The 19,306-nt window shown below is 26.9% G+C and overlaps 2 protein-coding genes across 3 annotated transcripts; one reads left to right on the forward strand and one right to left on the reverse strand.

Moving 5' to 3' along the window:
* Positions 1–2,680: 2,680 nt before the first annotated feature.
* On the reverse strand, positions 2,681–13,896 carry LOC145191166 (UDP-glucuronic acid decarboxylase 1-like). Of its 2 annotated transcripts, none has more exons than XR_016444942.1 (18): positions 13,724–13,896; positions 13,449–13,503; positions 12,972–13,029; positions 12,530–12,573; positions 8,516–8,576; positions 8,219–8,337; positions 7,966–8,027; positions 7,701–7,765; positions 7,546–7,585; positions 7,309–7,368; positions 7,051–7,172; positions 5,445–5,511; positions 5,067–5,119; positions 4,543–4,586; positions 4,402–4,462; positions 3,884–3,941; positions 3,257–3,409; positions 2,681–3,167 (listed from the first exon to the last, which is right to left on the reverse strand). XR_016444942.1 is itself a non-coding variant. In XM_090066625.1 (18 exons), exons 1-18 carry the CDS (start codon positions 13,809–13,811, stop codon positions 3,084–3,086), a joined length of 1,245 nt encoding a protein of 414 aa, XP_089922751.1. In that variant the 5' UTR covers positions 13,812–13,895; the 3' UTR covers positions 2,681–3,083. The 2 variants fall into 2 exon arrangements, 1 of the variants encoding a protein (XP_089922751.1); XM_090066625.1 differs by having other exon boundaries at positions 3,257–3,360; positions 13,724–13,895.
* A 2,927-nt stretch (positions 13,897–16,823) lies between these two features.
* LOC145191354 (heparan-sulfate 6-O-sulfotransferase 2-like) lies at positions 16,824–18,976 on the forward strand. The gene has a single exon (XM_080068429.2). It carries the CDS (start codon positions 17,509–17,511, stop codon positions 18,673–18,675), a length of 1,167 nt encoding a protein of 388 aa, XP_079924555.2. The 5' UTR covers positions 16,824–17,508; the 3' UTR covers positions 18,676–18,976.
* Positions 18,977–19,306: the final 330 nt, after the last annotated feature.

The raw sequence follows: 19,306 nt of genomic DNA on the forward strand, positions 1-19,306 counted from the left end.
AAGAAGACACAACACGTCTGTAACTATAACAACGCATGATACGCCTAACTACAATGTAACGACGCTTAAACCTAAAAATAAAGCACACTCAGGCATTGTGGGACTCTACGACAATTCCAACTTTATAACATAAAAAATTGCAGAGTTTTTATCAAGATTATTACATAATATCCAATCGTTAAGATTGTTAAGACAAAATAAATGTTATTTTTTCTTATCTTTTAGGTTTGTTAAAGATCTTGAAAGGTTGCAAAAACCCTATAAGTATTATGTAAAACCTTATAAATCTTATATAAAACCTTATAACTCTTATGTAAAAGCTTAGCTATTAATGACTAAACATAGTATTAGTAGCTTTTTTAAAAAAACATTCGTTTGTTATTAATATATATTTACAAAAACTCTCTTAGTTTTTAAAAACATTACGTGTAAAATTATCCTTGATATTACCGGTTAAAAAGCAAAAAAAAAAAAAAAAGCAAATTAAATGCCATCCTCGTTCCCAGAGTTTATGTCATGACAATAAGTCAATAAGCGCTGAAACTACAAATATTGCTCCATTGGTGCGATTTTTTAAAAATTTCGACATAAACTATAAAAATCAAGTGTTTCCTTTGCGTTTCGTAAATTATACATCATAAAATTAAGCTTTAAATATATGCCATAACGCGACACTCGTTAATTTTTGAATGCATGTGCCAACTCTTAAGAGGCTTCATTTAATCTTAAACCTTTTTGATATGATGATTTTACCAGTCTTGTTTTTAATAACTATTATGAAAGTTGATCAGGAAATTTTCTGCCAACTGTTTCTTAGCTAGCATACTTTTTTTTGCGAACTATTTATTTTGGAAGTAAATTGAAATGAACTTGAATTTGTAAATGATATAAGAAAAATCTGAGACGATCCAAATCACGAAAAATACAACTTGCACTAATTATCTTTCAAAGGTTTCACTAACTTTAACGATTCCACTAGTTTTTTTTTAATCTTCTTAGGCAATCTTTATCTTCCTTAATGAAATTTTGAAAACCTTATTATCAAATTCAGGGTTCGTAGAAACTCGTAAGAAAAAAATTTGACTTTTTATAAAATCAAGCTTACTGCTCTAGAACATAATAAAAATGGAAAATTGTATAAATAAAAATATCTTTATCAATCCTTTAGTAAAATAATCATTCAATATGTCCTCCTTTGACAGCAATGATTGCCTCCAAACAAGTTCTGAAACTTGAGCTAACTATCTTGATTTAAGGCTGTTTCATTTTTAACCACTGCTTCTTTTTAGCGACTTTCAGAGATTTCAAATTTAAATGAGAGGTGGCATAAACCTTGGATTTAATATCGTCCTAATAGGCATAGTTTAAGAACTGCTTGTTTTATTTGAAAAGTATGTCTGATGTTTTTTTAGATATTTTCAGCCTTTTTAGGGCTTATATAGCGATAAATTATACTGTTATGAACAGAATCAAATTGAAAATGAAAAACTTCTCATTAGAAAAAAAATCTACGCTTTTTTTCTATCTTTGAGTAAAGTTTTTGATCTTTGTAGTCTTGAAACTTTTATTGGCTTTTCCTTAAGGTCATCTTTAATGAGGTCATCCTTAATGAGGTCATCCTTAATGAGGTCATCCTTAATTATTTTTCTGATAGCACCCTCACTTACTCAAGCTTATCTGACCATTTTCTCATAAATATTACGGATTGCTTTTTATTTTTGTCTTGACACTTTTAATCGAAGTAAGGCCTACAATTGTCATCTGACTCATTTTCTGTCTGCAAAACGCCAAACTGCAGCTTAAAACAGTTATCAACATCTGTAGGTTTAATTTTCGCTGTAATAAACTCTTTATTGATCATTTTAATTCATATTTACTAAGTTTTGCAAAATATTTTATAACAAATAGTAGAGCCCAAATGGTACTATTAAAAAGCAGTTTGCTCACTTTGATAGTTGTAATACTTTTATATATTTTTTTAATCATAACTATATTATTTACTACACTTTTATTATACTTTTCACAATTATTTAAAAGTCATATTTAAGCTGTTAATTCTCCTTAATATTCTCTTTTCATCTCCTTATTAAGATTGTTAAAGACTTTAAGAAATGATTGAACTAATGAATTTCAAATCCCATATCAGAGAATTTTTTTCTAAGTGGCAAAAAAATTCACAACACTTATGTTTACTTTTTTATGAAGGTTTGAAAAAAAGCAAAAGAACTTAGCAGACTTGAAGAACTCCATTCAGTTGAAACTAATAGAATGTCTCGAAGTATATGTGTTAAACCATAGGGTATTGAAAAGTTTCTGTTAGACTTTCATAATGCAGCTGATGATCAATCTCTATTTTAAAGTGTGTCACTCCTCTTTCACAATATAGAATCAGCCATAGTTTTTTTTAACTTAAGTTTTCATTCCAAAGTTTAAAACGGACCGAGAGGGATTTTTGTTGGAGCAATATGCAGTAGAGAAAACATGTTCAGTATACAAATAATTTTTTGTTTCATTAATTCATATTTTAATACTGCTTACATAGTTTACAAACTTCTCATATACTGTACACACACTTTTTATTTAAAATTGGAATCTACAAATGTGCTATTTATGTGTTATATATATAACGCATTTATAGATTCCAATTTTAAATAAAATTTTAAAAAGAAAAAGAAAAGTATTTTTAAGAACTCGCTGTTTTTTTTTTCTATCTTTGTATTTCCAAAATTCTACGGGATATGAAAATATTCAATAAGTTAAAACGTTCAGAATAATATATTTATACAGAAATATTAGTAATGAAAGTAAAAATAAATAAAACACTATGGAATAAATAAATGATAAATAAACCTTCAGAAATTTTGTAAAGATTATGATTGCATAACCTTACTCCAGTTGAAACCAAAAAATATCAAGAAAGCTTTGAAAATAATATGACAATAACTATGAGTTAAATAAATTAGATATTTAATAATAAATCTGTAACAAAAAGTTATTACAATAAAAATTTTTAAATTGCAAACAAATCTCATCAAAATGTATTTTCATAAAAAATAAGAAAAAATTTCGTTTTTATTATTCAGTCATAAATCTTTTGTTGACTCGCTTTTCGTGAGTTCTTTTCGAAAATATTCGATTGTCTTACTTAAACCAACCAATAGCGGAACCTGAAAAAAAATTTTTCAGCAGAAATAATTTGTCTACTACAAAACTCAGAGATTAAGGGTACAAACTTGAAATTTAAATTTTAACTAACCGCTGGTTTCCAGCCCAATTCTTTCTCTGCAAGTTCAATATCAGGGCGTCGACGTTGGGGATCGTCTTCTTGACCTTCCATATAAACTATCTTTGAACTGCTATCTAATGCAGAAAAGAATGCTACTTTTTTAAATTGTCACTGCGACGTCAGCTAAAAAAAAGATCACATTTCTATGATCGTATTACTTGAAGAAGATGGGTTTTAAAAAGAAAAATTAAAATCAAATATCTTAAGTTTAGTGTTGCCAATTCATAGCATAGTGATTAATATTGAACAAATTCTTAAACTCCGATTGAGATCATCAAGTTAGGGAATCTTGTTTTAAGAATTTCACCACGTTTAATTTATTAGTGCTTACTTGATAATTAGATGCACTAACGCTTCATTCCTATCCAACAACCAATAGCTATAGCCAGTGGTTCTTAGATAGGACAGAGCTTGAGTTTTTCTTTTGTTTCTTTTGTCAGAATATAGAAGCAAAAGAAAAAAAGGTGTAGTAAAATTTTTTAAAGAGCCATTATTTACTCACTAACGTATATGTAAGCCTCATTGTTAACAAATATATGATAGCAGATATTACTATCAATTTTTTGTGAAAGGTTTTTTGTATTAAAAGACACTTACTTGTTTGTTGAACAATGATCTTAGCAAAATGATTGATAGAATGCTCCTCTGGGTTTCCCTAGGAAAAAAAACTTTTTTTTGTGAAATTTTTTACCATTCTTTTTCCATCAAAGTTTTCTTTTTACAAAAATAACAACCACCTGGGTAAAAAAATTACCATCTAGTAAATAGCATAGTAGATTTTCTTTTTCGAATTTAAAATCCTGGAAGGTGAGGTTTTTACAGTATCATATTTGGAATAAAAGACTGTTAAAGAATTTAATATGCAGATTAAAAGGCCATTGCAGAGTGCATCAGCTTCAAGTGTTTTAAATGACACTTTATGTCACTTTATTTTTTTATTATATCACTTTTATTTTTTGTCTATATTAATGATACTATATTATCATTTAAAACAATCTTATTGTTTGCACAATAGTATGCCTTTAATAGTAACTTTATCAATCTAAGTAAGTTTAAGAGTATGATAACTTTATCAATCTAAGTAAATTTAGGAATATAAAAACTTTTTAACATACGATGTTAACTGGCTGTGAAATGTTTCCATTCATGAGTAGAATTAACCCGTTCACAAGATCACTATGCGAAAAAAGTAAATAAAGACTTATTATGAAGAGGCGCAAAAAAAGAAAAACTGAAAGATTATAAAAGATTAATACCTGATGTATTGAAACGATCGAGTTTGTTCTCCATCTCCATAAACCTAAACATTTATTTCTTGAAAGCATTAAAAATTGAGATGAGAAAAATATCAATAACCAATAATATATAATCAATCTATTTTACTTCATTTAGATAGCGAGCAGTCTTTAAAAAAAAAGATCTTCCAAATTTAAACCTTCTGAAAAACTGTATGAGGGGCCCATTTGCTTTTATAAATACATCAACAAAGTTAATTGAACATAATAATTGATGTAAAAATGAAGAGAAAATGAGAAACTTTGTTGTTTTTTTTTGAACAAAAAGGTTTCACCCAAAAATTGCCTGTTTTTTGAACAAAATAATTTTCAACTCAAATAAACCTGTGACACAATGCTAATGATAATTATAATAAAAAGATTTGCCAATCAGTAAAATATACAGCTATCTTACAATAGCTTTATATTTGCTGATTTGCAAGTATTTTTTAAAGAACCTGAAAAGCAAATTTATATATTTTTCTTCATAAAAAGTATAAACATACAGTTAATGATTCATTCTGGAGAGCTTGTAATATAAAGTTGCTCACAACACGCCCTAAAAAAAAAAATACTGTATGAAATATACTTTTTATTTTTAAATATCATATTTGTAATTGTTAAAAATAAAAAAGCTGAATGTCATTAACAAAGTTTTTAATTGTACTTATGGAGTTGAGATTAACAATCTGCCATATGTCATTTTCAGCTGTTAAAAAGCTAAAGATTATTGATGATAATAATTACTGCAGAATAATCACACCAGCCAGTCAATTGAAAATCAAAATAATTTTTTAGGTTTTTGATTATTTACAATTTTTTAAAACAAAACATTCTTTTGAAAAACCTTTTCGCCACAAAAGATTTCACTGAAAGTGACTCACCATCAGCCATTTGCATTCTTGGACCATATGTATTAAATATTCTCGCAACTCGTACCTCTACCCTTTCCTAAATTTTATTAATAAAATAATTTTTTTAACAACAATAAAACTTCATTTTTCTTAATTTTTATTTAATTACCTGTTTTAATAAAATCTTAAGAATGAAAAATATTTTGAGTAAATAATTTATTTTATCTAACTAAATAATATAAAATACTTAAATATATTGATAAGTAGTTAAAAACATTGATAAGGAATTAAATACCTTGAAATGGCACTAAATACTTTGATAAACAAATATAATTTGAATAAATTATGATAATTTAAGGTAAAGTTATTCAATTTTGAATAGTTAAATACCAACAACATAAATAACATATAAATTAAAAACTAAATAATTTAAAAAACAAATATAATTTGTAAAAATCATATTTATTTTTAGTTATTATTCAGTAAATTTTTTTTGCAGAACAATAAGTAATGTAATAGTTAACATAACTTAACTGAAAAATATTTTTTTAATAATTTGTAGCTTTTGTTAATATTCTAGTCTTCTGGTGAATTTTAATTTAATTCTAGTCTAGATAATTTGGATCATAAAATTTTGATGTTTTAAAATGCGTTTAACTTGCTGTTGACTAGTTAAAATTACCTAATTCCAACATTCAGCACATTGGATTAGGAGTGGGGAGAAGAGAAACAGGAGGAGGAGGACTTTAATCAAAACACAATTCGTTCAACTCACCAAATTGAAGATAAAATATATACAAGAAAGTTTGTAAGGCCTCTACAAGCTAGCTGAAAAATACTGCTAGGATAAATAGCTTTGCAAATGATAATCTTTAAAGAAGGTCACGCTGTAATTGGACTTGACATTAAAAAAGAACAATTCAGTGGAAATTATACTTAAGGTTTTATACTTAGATTCTTATAATTATACTTAGAGAACTAAATAATTTAAAAAACAAATATAATTTGTAAAAATTATATTTGTTTTTAGTTATTATTCAGTAAATTTTTTTTGCAGAATAATAAGTAATGTAATAGTTTACATAACTTATTTTTAAAAGTTTACATAACTTATTTTAAAAGTTTACATAACGAATTTTTCATGTTTTACGTAATGTAAAAGTTTACATAACTTAACTGAAAAATATTTTTTAAATAATTTGTAGCTTTTGTTAATATTCTAGTCTTCTGGTGAATTTTAATTTAATTCTAGTCTAGATAATTTGGATCATATAAAAATGAATAATAAGTTTTGTCGAATGCACGGTAAAGAAATGCTGATTTTTTTTTGCTGCCAGTGATAAAACCAGATAACTCTAATATTTTAATGTCGAAAAAAAGTTTCACAATTTATTTTTACCCTAACTTTGGATTAGTGGGCCTTATTACCCGCCGGGCCTTAATACCCATACTTACCTTATTCAAAATATGTATTCAAATAAATAGCTTTGCAAATGATAATCTTTAAAGAAGGTCACGCTGTAATTGGACTTGACATTAAAAAAGAACAATTCAGTGATATTATACTTAAGGTTTTATACTTAGATTCTTATAATTCTTATATTCTTATACTTAGATTTAAAAAATAAGAACATACTTGTCTAGCATAAGCATAACACATAGTTTCAGCCACTCGCTTTCCTTCATCGTAGCATGCTCTTGGGCCAATAGGATTTACATGACCCCAGTAGGATTCAGGTTGAGGATGTATTTCAGGATCTAAAATTTAAGAAGAAATCATTCAATTCTTCTGTGTTGTCTGAATTCTTCTTTACTTCTAAACTTATATTGTAACTAAAAAAAAATCTGATTAGTAATAACAATCAATAAAAATAAGTCACAAATAAAAATTTACCACCATACACTTCTGACGTTGATGCTAAAAGTAATCGAGCACGAACCCTTTTCGCAAGTCCTTAAAAAATAACCATTATAAAACTTGCATTTACACATCTGTATCAATTCATATAAATATACTTTTATAACAAGCAATAATAAAGTGACCAATCAAGTTTACGCACATGTCTTACATTGAGCATTATATCTCTCTTACATCATCATGCATTACATCATGTCTTCAACTAAAACTCACCTAACATGTTTAATGTGCCTATTGCATTTGTTTTAATTGTCTGTAAAAAATAAAATAAGAATTTCATGTTGTAAATTGATATAAAATTAAAATATTAAAAGCAGAATGACATTTATTTAGCAGAGCAGCATTTATTTGTAAATAATTTAACAAACCTTAATTGGATTATACATATAGTGAGGTGGAGAGGCTGGTGAAGCGAGGTGGTATATTTGATCAACTAAAAAAGATGAGTATACTGTAAATTATCTAACTCAAGATCATTTTTAGTTTGTGAGCAACCATTTTAGTTTGCAGAATATCACACTAATAATAATGAAGCAGTTATACTTATACAAAGAAAGACTACTTTCATTTTTCAAATGTTTTTTTTTTTAAGTTTAAATTAAGTATTCTTAAGTACTTTTAAAAAAAACTGACCTTCAATGTAAAGTGGTTCTACAACATCATGATTAATCAATTCAAAATTCTCGTGTCCAATCCTAAAAATTTAAAGTAAAAGAGGTTCAACAAGAAGTTAAAATGAAAATTATGCTTCTTAAATTTTTTTTGAAATTACTTTCTTGATGATTATTTTCATAATGGCTATTTTTTTCTATTTATAAAATACTCTCTTCTACTTTTACTCTTTTCTATTGAATTATTATGTGTTAAAATGTGTTTAAAATATTACCAGTGTTCAATATTACTTTTCCTTCCAGTAAAGAAATTGTCTACAACAGTTACTTCATGTCCGGCTAATAACAAAGAGTCTGTGAGATGTGAGCCTACAAAACCTGCACCACCAGTAATCTAATTTCAAAATAGGTAAAATTTGGTTAGAACCTGCAGTACTTTTTAAAACCAGGCAAATTTGGTTTATAATTAGCAGCCATGTTACTTGTTACTTATGAGTTTGTTCATTGAAAGTAAACAACCTTCTTTATCATATGAAAATACTTTAGTTAATAGCAAATAAAATCCTACTTACAAGAATTCTTTTTCGATCTTTTTCTGCTAGATATTTTACTCTGGCATATTTACTTTTGCTCCTAAATAAAATAGACAATAAATAGGCAGACTATTAGAATTCTTTTCTTTAATAGTTCTATGTTCAAACACACTATTTAATGAACTGTTTTCATTCAATTACTTCACTATAAAATATTTAAATGTGTATATAAAAGTTATTGGCATTTAAGTCTTATTTTTTCTACTCAAAGGAGAGAATGGATTTAGTTATTCCTAGAGAATGTGATTTGTTTTTATCAAGCTTTTAAAAATCTATTAGCTAGAAAGCCCTTAAAAAGTATTTTGATTGAAGGAAGGAAGGGGCGAGCAATAACTTATGTAGAAAATGTATTACATTTTGGTGCATTTCAATCCAAAGTCATTGACTTAAAATTTACTCCAAGTAAAGTGGCTCAAAAATGCTAAAAAAACAGTTTGATAAAAAGGCTGTTTAAAAAAAAAATTTTTAAGTGAGTGTAAAGTTATGTAAAGTTAAGCAAATTAAAACCTGTATTTAAATATTAAAGCCTGTATACACTCAAAATGTGAAATACTTATACAACTGATCTTTACAACTGACAATAAAAAACAAACGAGACACACTAAGATTTAACAAGGTTTTTTTTTTATATATTGTAAAATAAAAACGTTTGAGATGTCTCAGAAAATAGAGATCATTGTGTATTTAAAAGACCTAAAGTTTTATCAGAAGCATTTTTTTAATATTTTCAACAAATATGTAGCAAACTAATAGCATTATGCAAACTATATATATACAAATATATATAACTATATATATATAAATATATATAACTATATATATAAATATATATAACTATATATAACTATATATATAACTCATGGCTATCTAGAAATACAGGCCTTGACAACGCGCCGAAACTTTTTTTGACTGGAGGCCGATTGAATATGGCTGGATTTCCACCATATTTAATTATTTTTGTTTTACGGTAGTAATACTCTACAGCGATTGGCATAAACACAAATTTTTAGCGACTTTGTACCGTTTTCTAATCTAACTTACGTTTTTTAATTGAAAACTTCGCACTTTTAGATAAATGTTAATGAGAAGTGCAATATATTTCAATATATTTATCAATAAAGAATTATCAAATATGGCTTGAAAATGTTGTGTACCATTTTGTAATAGTGGTTATGCGTCATCAACTACAAAGGTGTCCACTTATCGATTTCCTAGCGATGAATACGAAAAAGACAAATGGATAAAAGCTATTCCTAGGAAAAATCTGGTTGTTAACAAGTACACTGTTGTGTGTTGTTTTCACTGGCCTGTAGATTGCAAATCATTTACATCATATCGTGCAAAAGAGCGTCCTACAGAACCACCAACTGTCTTTCCTAACATACCATCTAGCTGTCTTAGTTTACCTCCTTCTAAACCCAGACCAACAAAACTTTCATTCTTCACTATAAGAAATACAACATCAGATAAACTAGATAGTTTTAGAGAATATGATCTTTTTCGATTTGATAACATCAAAGAGAGACTTTTGCAGAATAATAATCTTATTATATACAACATAAATGATAATAATGATGATGTTTACGTTCAGTCAAAAGAATTTATATGTGGTATTGCAAAGTTTTTGGTTATTATTAATAGGGATTTAACATTGACTTCGTTTCACCTTGGATCATCTTGCAGTATTCCTATTCTTCTATCAAGAAAGTCATCATCTTATTGTAAGTATTGGTCTGTCTTCGATGAGATTATTCGATACTTAAAAAACGAAGATATTTGCCATAAAAAAAAAATATTACTCGAACATATGGAGTGTATGTCTCAAAAGAAAATTGGTGAATTTACTTACTCTGCTGATATAATTACTAGAGCATTTGATTATTTTGCAATATCCAGGTCACTGTACAGTCGTATTTCCGATGACTATAAATTACCAAGTATTAGAACTTTGACAAGAATCACTTCAAAAGTTGGATCACAAGATAGTATGGAATTTTGAAAAATGTTTTGATGAGTATTGAAGATACACAGCGTAAATGTGTATTGTTGGTTGATGAAGTTTATATCAAATCTATATTAACTTATCATGGAGGTACATTGTTTGGGTATTCTGCTGATCAACCCGGTGTCCTTGCCAAAACTATGTTGGCTATAATGGTAAAATGTTTATTTGGTGGACCAAAGTTTCTTATAAAAATGATTCCAATCAATTGCTTAGATTCTGATTTTCTTTTAAATCAATGCAAACCAATTATTGAAATGATTAACAATCAACCCAATACAAAATTGTTATCGGTTTTTGCTGATGGAAATAGAGTAAATCAAAGATTTTTCAAAATGATGAATAAAATTGAAGGAAAACCTTGGTGCGGAGATGACGAGCACACATTTTTGTTATTTGATTTTGTTCATGTTATGAAGTGTGTTCGTAATAATTGGTTAACTGAAGAAAACGGAGAGTTAGTTTTTGAGTTTGATGGTAATAAACATATAGCAAAATGGGCTGATTTAAAGAATCTTTATGAGTTAGAGTCTGGCAATCTTTTAAAGCTTAGCAAATTGAATGATATTTCCATCTCACCAAAACCAATTGAGAGACAGAAAGTTAGTACTTGTTTGCGAGTTTTCTGTGATGAAACAATTGCAGCATTAAAAAATCATCCATCCATTAAAAAGAATGATGTTATTGGCACCATCAAGTTTATTTCTATATTTGTGAAGTTTTGGAAAATTTGTAATGTGAAAGGTGTTGGAGCAGATATTCGTTATAAAGATGAGAACCGTGCAGTTATAAGATCACACACAGATAAAAGCCTGTTATTCTTATTGGATGTAGCAGATATGGTTGAAAGAATGAAAAAGTCAGGCCCTAAACGTGTTAAGCAGCTTTCAAAAGATACTTCTAAATCTATTTCTCATGTATGTAGGGGCTTAGTTAACATGGCAAGGTATCTTTTGGATTGTGGAAATGACTATGTTATCCTGGGGTGGTTCACAACCTATCCATTGGAGAAAACTTTCAGCAAGCTTAGGCAGGGTTCTGGAGGAACCTATTTTATTACTGCTCAGTCTGTCATAGAAAAAGTTAGAATCCAACATGCAAAACTTTCTCTCCAATTAGAAATGCAGTGTTTTGATGATTGTTTTAATGGTCATTCCTGTAATAATTGTTTTCGATGTTTAAATGAGCAGGAATGTGAGGTTTTTGACAACTTACCAGAATTAGAAGATAAAGTTCAAGCAGAATCATTGCTTTCAATTGTATATATCGCTGGTTACATTCAAAGAAAAAATGGCTATGATTATACTGATACAAAATTTTATTATATAAAATGTGGTGCCTATATTGATGACCTGAATAGAGGTGGTCTTGTTATTCCCTTTGATAACATTGTTCAGTGGTGCATTTTTTGTTTTATTTTGTTTGAGCAGTTATCAGAAGAATTTTGTCAATCATTTTTGATGAAACAATTTTTATCTGTATCGGAAAAGTTTCAATTTGGTATTGATGAAAGACACTGCCGCACTTTAGCAAACATATTTCTAAAAAATTTAGCAAATATTAAATCTCCAAGATGCTCCAAGGAGTCAAGACAAAAAGTTATAAAACTGTCATGACATTCAGTCTATTTAAATTTTAATATGTTATGTTATAACTTTATTATATTTTATTAACCTTAGAACTTTATTGTATAATTTTACTTATAAGACTCCTAGATCTAATTAATAATATACTTAATTTGCTTTTCTTGTCCACATCCACTCTATTTATTAGCGCTTCACTCGGCCTCCAGTCAAAAAAAGTTTCAGTGCGTTGTCAAGGCCTGTATTTCTAGATAGCCATGATATAACTATATATATACAAATAGCATTATGCAAACTAATATTTGTTGAGAATGTTTTTAAATGCAAGACCAAAACAAAACACCTGGTGAAATAATGAAAACAGCACTTAAATAGTGTTAAATTAAAATTTATAAAACAATTTTTTACTTCAGTTCTAAGTCATTAATTCTCTCCTCCAATGGTCTGATAACCTAAAATTAAATTTTATTATACTCTATGCTAAGATTCTAAGTTTTCTTACATTTAACTAACAACTCATCAAAAATTGTCACAAATTTAAAACAATGTACTTTTTAGATTCTTCATAACATTACCCAATATCATTTAAATTTTACGTAAATTAAGCAAAGTCTTAAAAGAGAGTTTCAAACCAAGACAGCTCATTCATTAAAAGTCGTTAATTATGTTAATTATGTTAAAATATCTTAAAGTCATGAAGGCTTAAAGTCATGAAGGCCAAAGTTGTCAAGAGGTGATTCATACAAAATTATATTACTCAAAACTGTTTCTTAATAAAATACAACATTTGTTTCAAACAATCAACTTTGCAATAAGATCTTTAAAATCAAGTCTTCATTGATGTATTTACCTTTTCATTAAGATCTTTGACTTGCTTCAATAGAAGTGTTTGGAGCGAATCTGAAAATCTTCAATTCAAATTTAAGTTATAATAAAAATCCTACCAAAACAATTTTTTTTTAAATTTTTTATTTTTTGTTTTTTATTTATTGTTAATTTATCTTGTCAAAAAACTTTAATTCTACCAATAACTGAAAACCACAGAGGAAAAGCCTGACTTAGCAAAAAAATTGAAAAATCACCTATCACCAGTAAAGAGCAGTTAAAAATACTACAACCCTATAGAAGAGTAAGACACTTCTAAACTTTAAAATTCCATATTTCTCAAAATTGAGAAATGACATGACTATTTTTACCCCGATGGTCTTCAGTTGTCATTAATTAACTTGATTAAAGGAAGCATTCTTATTTAAACTTCAACTAATTTAAAGTAAAAGCTTAAGTTTTGAATAATTTTAATTTTTATCATGAAAATCTTTTCTATTACCTGGAAAAGGTTACTGTGAGATTTGCTGTTTCATTCAGTGATGGAATACAGTAAACTAAAAAAAAGGTCAACACAAAAGATAAACAACATACAATAATATGCAATTATGTTAATTAATATTATTAATATTCTTCTTATCAATATATAATAAAATATTAACAATAATAATAACGTAACAATAAGAAGAATAATAAGATGAAGTGAAAGAACTTAGAAAAACTCCTTCATTGCCATCATCTAATTTAAGAACAAAGATAAGAAAATAAGAAGCTTACCAATTATAAAAGCTGTAAAAATAAAAATAAACACTGTAAGGAGAAGTCTCCCCTGCAATATATTAAATGCACTGATTCGTGGTGCCATAAAATCAATTATATTTGGACATTTTCTTACTAAAAAGTATAAAATGACAAAATCTTTTGAGCCTTTACAAAATTGTACACAAATATGTACTAAGTATATCAGTTCAAATCATGCAATATCAACTAATCAATATCAATAAATTTTCTGATAATAAGAGTGTTACAAAACAGTTAATTGCAAATAGTGATTCACTAATAAAATGCAAAAAATATTTTTAGAAATAAATTAATCACATTATAAAAATAGAATTTCATAAAAATTTATACAGTAACACACATAAATCAGACTTAAAAAATATAGGTAAAAGTTAACTTTAGCTTTAATCTCAAAAGAAAAAAAAGTCACAGCTAAATTGCATGTCATTCTAAAATGCATTAATATGGGGAAAAAAATCTAGGAGGAAAAAATTTGATTTACAATAAAAAAGTTATTAAATAACAATTAAATTATTAAACTAGAATATACAAAAAAACCAACTTTTTATTAGATTTTTTTAGTTTACTTTTCAACTAGAAAAAACTATTAAAGTATTTTTTTAACTTAAATAAACTGATATATATATATATATATATATATATATATATATATATATATATATATATATATATAATGAAGAAACAACAACTATGTATGGTACTTAAAGTTTCATGCCTAACGGCAATCATCAGCCATAAAATACAAATCAAAAATACATCTCTATATATTTTTGATTTGTATTTCATGGCTGATGATTGCCGTTAGGCATGAAACTTTCAGTACCATACATAGTTGTTTCGTCATTATATATATATATATATATATATATATATATATATATATATATATATATATATATATATATATATATATATATATATATATTTATAGAAAATATTGAGCACTCTTATACAAACACAAGATATTGTATTTGAAAATAATACAACTTGAAATAGCTCTCTCTCTCTCTCTCTCTCTCTCTCTCTCTCTATATATATATATATATATATATATATATATATATATATATATAATATCTTGTGTTTGTATGAGAGTGCTCAATATTTTCTATAAATAGAGCAATATATATATATATATATATATATATATATATATATATATATATATATATATATATATATATATATATATATATATATATATATATATATATATTGTGGGTATACTGGCAAAAAACGCTAACTCAAAAATCACTGTTTAGAGAAATCAATCATTTAAGTTTTCTTAAAATACCCATTTTATAACTTAACGCTAAATGTATTTTAAAATCAGAGAAAAGATGATGTTTCATTCGACTTAGTGTATTTTGCCAGTTTGTAGAGCGTTGTAAACTTTACAATACTGCATCATTAAGTCAAATCTCCCAATTCTTGACTTAACGTCTTCATCCAGTATACCCACGATACACACACACACACATATACATACATATATATATATATATATATATATATATATATATATATATATATATATATATATATATATTTATATATATATATATGTATATATATACACACACACAACATATAGGATATGCATAAGATATATACAATGTATATATAGGAGGAAAAAATTAGAGGTTAATAATGAAGCTAACCGTAACTATTTATGTTGAGTAAATTTTAAGACCTAATGATCGTCGAACCTAAGGATAAAATCTGTTTTTAGGGTGTTAGGGAGGGTGTTCCGAGAAAATTTCTCGGAACACCCTCATTACATACCAGTGTATCATTTCTCAGAAATGATACACTGGTATGTAATAACTGTATTACAACTAAATTATTATTAAGGCTAGTATTGATAGTTGACAAATCAAAAGAATACTTTTAATTGAGTTAACATCGAGTTAAAACTGATCTGGAAATTTATCAAAATATAATTACAGGGGAATAAAACTAAAGTATTCGTAAAATATAATATTAATATTTGTTCCGTAACTTTACTTTTGCTATTTTCATTTCCATTTTTTGCTGGATTTTATTACGGTAGCGAAAAATTATATAAACTAAAGTAAATATTTTCTTCCGGTATTACATAGGGGAGAGGGGGAAGACTTTATATGTTTCTACAAGAAATTAAAAAACAAAAAGAATTTCAGAACAAATCGAAAGTAAATAATTTTCGCTATTTTTTAAATTTATTAGCAACATTTTAACATAATTTATGTTCAGAAATATTTATGGTTAAGTATAATACTTTTGAATTTTCTGAACAGTTTTTTGTACAAATGCTCCCTTACAAGGGCAGCTCCCTTACACGGGGAGCATTAATACGCATTGTGTTTACATTATTACAGTAAGAAATTTCGTTAAAAAAAGTGCAATTTTTAATGAAAAATGAAGTAGATTTTAAAATCAACATAATACTTACATATAAATAATTTGTTTAAATAACTGGTATTTAAACGATTATATTTAAATTGCATATGTGCATAGTGCATAGTGCATGAAAGCATTAGCAAACCATTTGAGAATAAGAACTACATCGAGGATCACATAAATGTTTTGTCTTAGATGAGTAACTTTGAATTTTTAAAATTCTTCCAGTTCCTATAGCAGTTCTAGCAGATTTACAGTAGAACTAAATTACAGTATAACTTCCAGTTATAGCAAATTTACAGTGGAAACTGGAAGGTTATCAAAATTACTCATCTAAGAAAAAAGAATACTGCAGTTTCAAATTGTCTATTTTTCATGCGTGGGCTAGTTGATTTTGAATGCTTGTTACATTTTATCGTTTTAATATAAAAAAAGTGGCAACCTAGAGATGATGATGATAAATCCAGTGCGCAACAGCGTTCGAAAGAAATTAAACAAAAGTTTAGCAATGTTTTTGGCTTGAATTTTAATGTTTTTGATAAGTTTAGTATTTTATTAAGAGCGCTATCCTCCATCTATGATTCTTAATCCTCTATCTAGTTTGTGGTTTTATATGCCTGCTACTGTGCATAAAATTCTATTACATTGTACGGAAGTAATTAAACTCTCAGAAGAGTTTCACGAAACCCGCAATAAAGAGTTTCGTAGATTCCGGGAGCAACAATACGAGAAGAAGAAAATATATATTTACACCAATATAAATTTGCATAATATTTCACAAGCTTCCTATCCTGTAATCAACTCACGCAGAGAAGTATAACATTTTTAACACAAAAGTTTATAAGCTTTTAAATTATCAAAAATTGCATAATTATTCAATAAAGAAGCAAAATATTGGTCATCATTACCAGAATAATCAAATCGCAGAAAAAAGTGTTTTGTCCCAGCTTGTTATAAGCAATTCACTGTGAGACGAAGCTTAATTTTTGAATTAACATATTTTAAGTTAATTTACTGTCTGTCATTGCTCGATTTCGGATTGAATGAACCATGCGGGTTTTTTTTCACTGCTTATTTTGAGTTATTTGTTTTTAAGTTATTAAAGTATTTCATTTCCCGCTTTCAAAACAAGTTACAACTATCACGAAAGGACAAATATGTAAAAAAAAGACAGCAAAACAATGAGCTGACATCAGATGGCTTTTTTTTTAATTTTAAATATTTTCTAAAGTGACAATTTTTTTTTTTTAATTATTAACTTTAAGTAAGATTTTTTTCCATTCTTCAAATTTTAACTTAATCTTTTGACTTTATTCTTAAAATTTATGATTTGTCTTTTTGACTAATGATTTGACGTATATTTTTTTAGAATGGTTTAAATGCTTAACAAAAGGCTATTTATTTTAGTGGCATTTGGATTTGTTACATATTTCTCGTATATGTTCTTTTTTGTACGTGTGACAAAGCCTTTCCAGATAAATGTTCACAGCCAATTTCATAATTTGTTTTTACACTATAGAAATCTTAATTTCAGTAAAGACTCTGATGATGTTTTATCTTTTGTGCATATTCAGAAAACAGGTGGAACAACAATGGAAAAGCACCTTGTTTTCAACATTAAGGATAGTAATTGTAAATGTGAAAGCACTAAGAAACCATCTTGTATGTGCTACAGGAAAAACAGTGATGAAATATGGTTGATTTGTCGGTATATACAACCTAAATGGCCATGTGGATTGCATCCTGACTTAGCCACAATGAAACAATGTGCTCCAAATTTTATAAACTCTATTTATAATATCCGACCAAGAAAATTCTTATATGCTACACTACTTCGTGAACCAATTCATCGTTTTATAAGTGAATTTCGCCATATACAAAGAGGTGCTTCCTGGGATGCAGCAGCTTCTCTATGTCAAGGTCGAACTCTTGCATCACAAATTCCTTCGTGCTTTAAAGGGTCCTTGTGGTTAAACTTGTCAATAGAAAAGTTCTTATCTTGCCCTCAAAATCTGGGATTTAACCGACAGACATGGATGCTGTCAAATATTTCTGAAATTAGTTGCAACCCAATAGAACTACTTTATAATGAAAATTTGCATGAGAAAATGCTCTCAATAGCAAAAGAAAATCTAGCTTCAATGGCTTATTTTGGTCTCTTGGAATACCCAATAGAGAGTCAGTTTGTATTTGAGAAAACATTCCAATTGGAGTTTAAAGAACCTTTTCAGACTTGGAATACTAGCTATGCAAAAGAGTATCTGAAAAATTTCAACATTTCCTCTAAAATAAAAGAAAAAATTCGAACTGTCAATAAGTTGGATATTAAGCTATACAACTATGCAAAGGAAATCTTATTTGAAAGATACAATTATTTTGTGTCAATATATGGAGTCCCTGCTTATAAAAATCCTAGAATAAATGGGGATTTTTATTTCAACACAGTTAAAATTTCAAGGATGAAGGAGAATCTTCCTAAATCTAAAAGTAAAGAAGATCAGTTACGTATCAAAAGAGCACGTGCAGCATTAAGCAGAACTGAATGAGTTTTAAAAGTTCATATAAATATAACTGTACATATATACAATTGTATAGCAAATAAACATGTTTACATATTATGTATAAACAACACTTTTTGTTCATAGTACAAGGCACATGCATTATTATAGAGTGTTATATTAGTATATAAGTGTGTGTTGGCATATTAGTGTTATATATATTTATACCATGAAACAGTTTTAGTTAAAAGCTTTGAATTGAAAATCAGGTTCATCTTAAAAGTTTTTTTTTCTTAATGAAAATTTTATTTGTTGGCTCATTGATTTATATTTTGTTGATTAAAATTGAATATTGTTTTTTTTTTATGCCATATTTTTTATAATGTTGTTTTTATATTTTATAGAATTATTTTTTTAAATGTTAAAGTATTTATTTTTAATATAAATTTATTTATAAATAGGTCTCTTATTTTCAATAAATAGTTCTATCCTTGCTAAAAATTTATAGCTTAATAGTTCTATAAATAATACCAGTACATTGTGTTTTATTTTTGAATAAAAAACTTATTTAAATTAAAACTGTTTCTTTATATATGAATAGGTAAATTAAAAATAGTGCTCTGTCAGTTTTACTTAGTCATTTAAAAAATATTACTTATATTTTGTGTATGTATTTTTC

Source organism: Hydra viridissima, unplaced genomic scaffold (genome assembly GCF_058129835.1).
Source record: "Hydra viridissima isolate aposymbiotic clone 2 unplaced genomic scaffold, HvirCarnegie_v1 scaffold_11, whole genome shotgun sequence".
NCBI classification, from domain to species: Eukaryota; Metazoa; Cnidaria; class Hydrozoa; order Anthoathecata; family Hydridae; genus Hydra; species Hydra viridissima.

What these genes read in the sequence shown, in the direction of transcription:
- LOC145191166 (XM_090066625.1), bottom strand. Translation starts at nt 13,811, where the DNA reads ATGGCACCACGAATCAGTGCATTTAATATATTGCAGGGGAGACTTCTC. An exon ending in CTCACAGTAACCTTTTCCAG is followed by an intron (nt 13,030 to 13,448) that starts GTAATAGAAAAG and finishes TTTGAATTGAAG; the next exon opens with ATTTTCAGATTCGCTCCAAA. An exon ending in GATCATTGTTCAACAAACAA is followed by an intron (nt 3,361 to 3,883) that starts GTAAGTGTCTTT and finishes TTTCTGCATTAG; the next exon opens with ATAGCAGTTCAAAGATAGTT.
- LOC145191354 (XM_080068429.2), top strand. Translation starts at nt 17,509, where the DNA reads ATGCTTAACAAAAGGCTATTTATTTTAGTGGCATTTGGATTTGTTACA.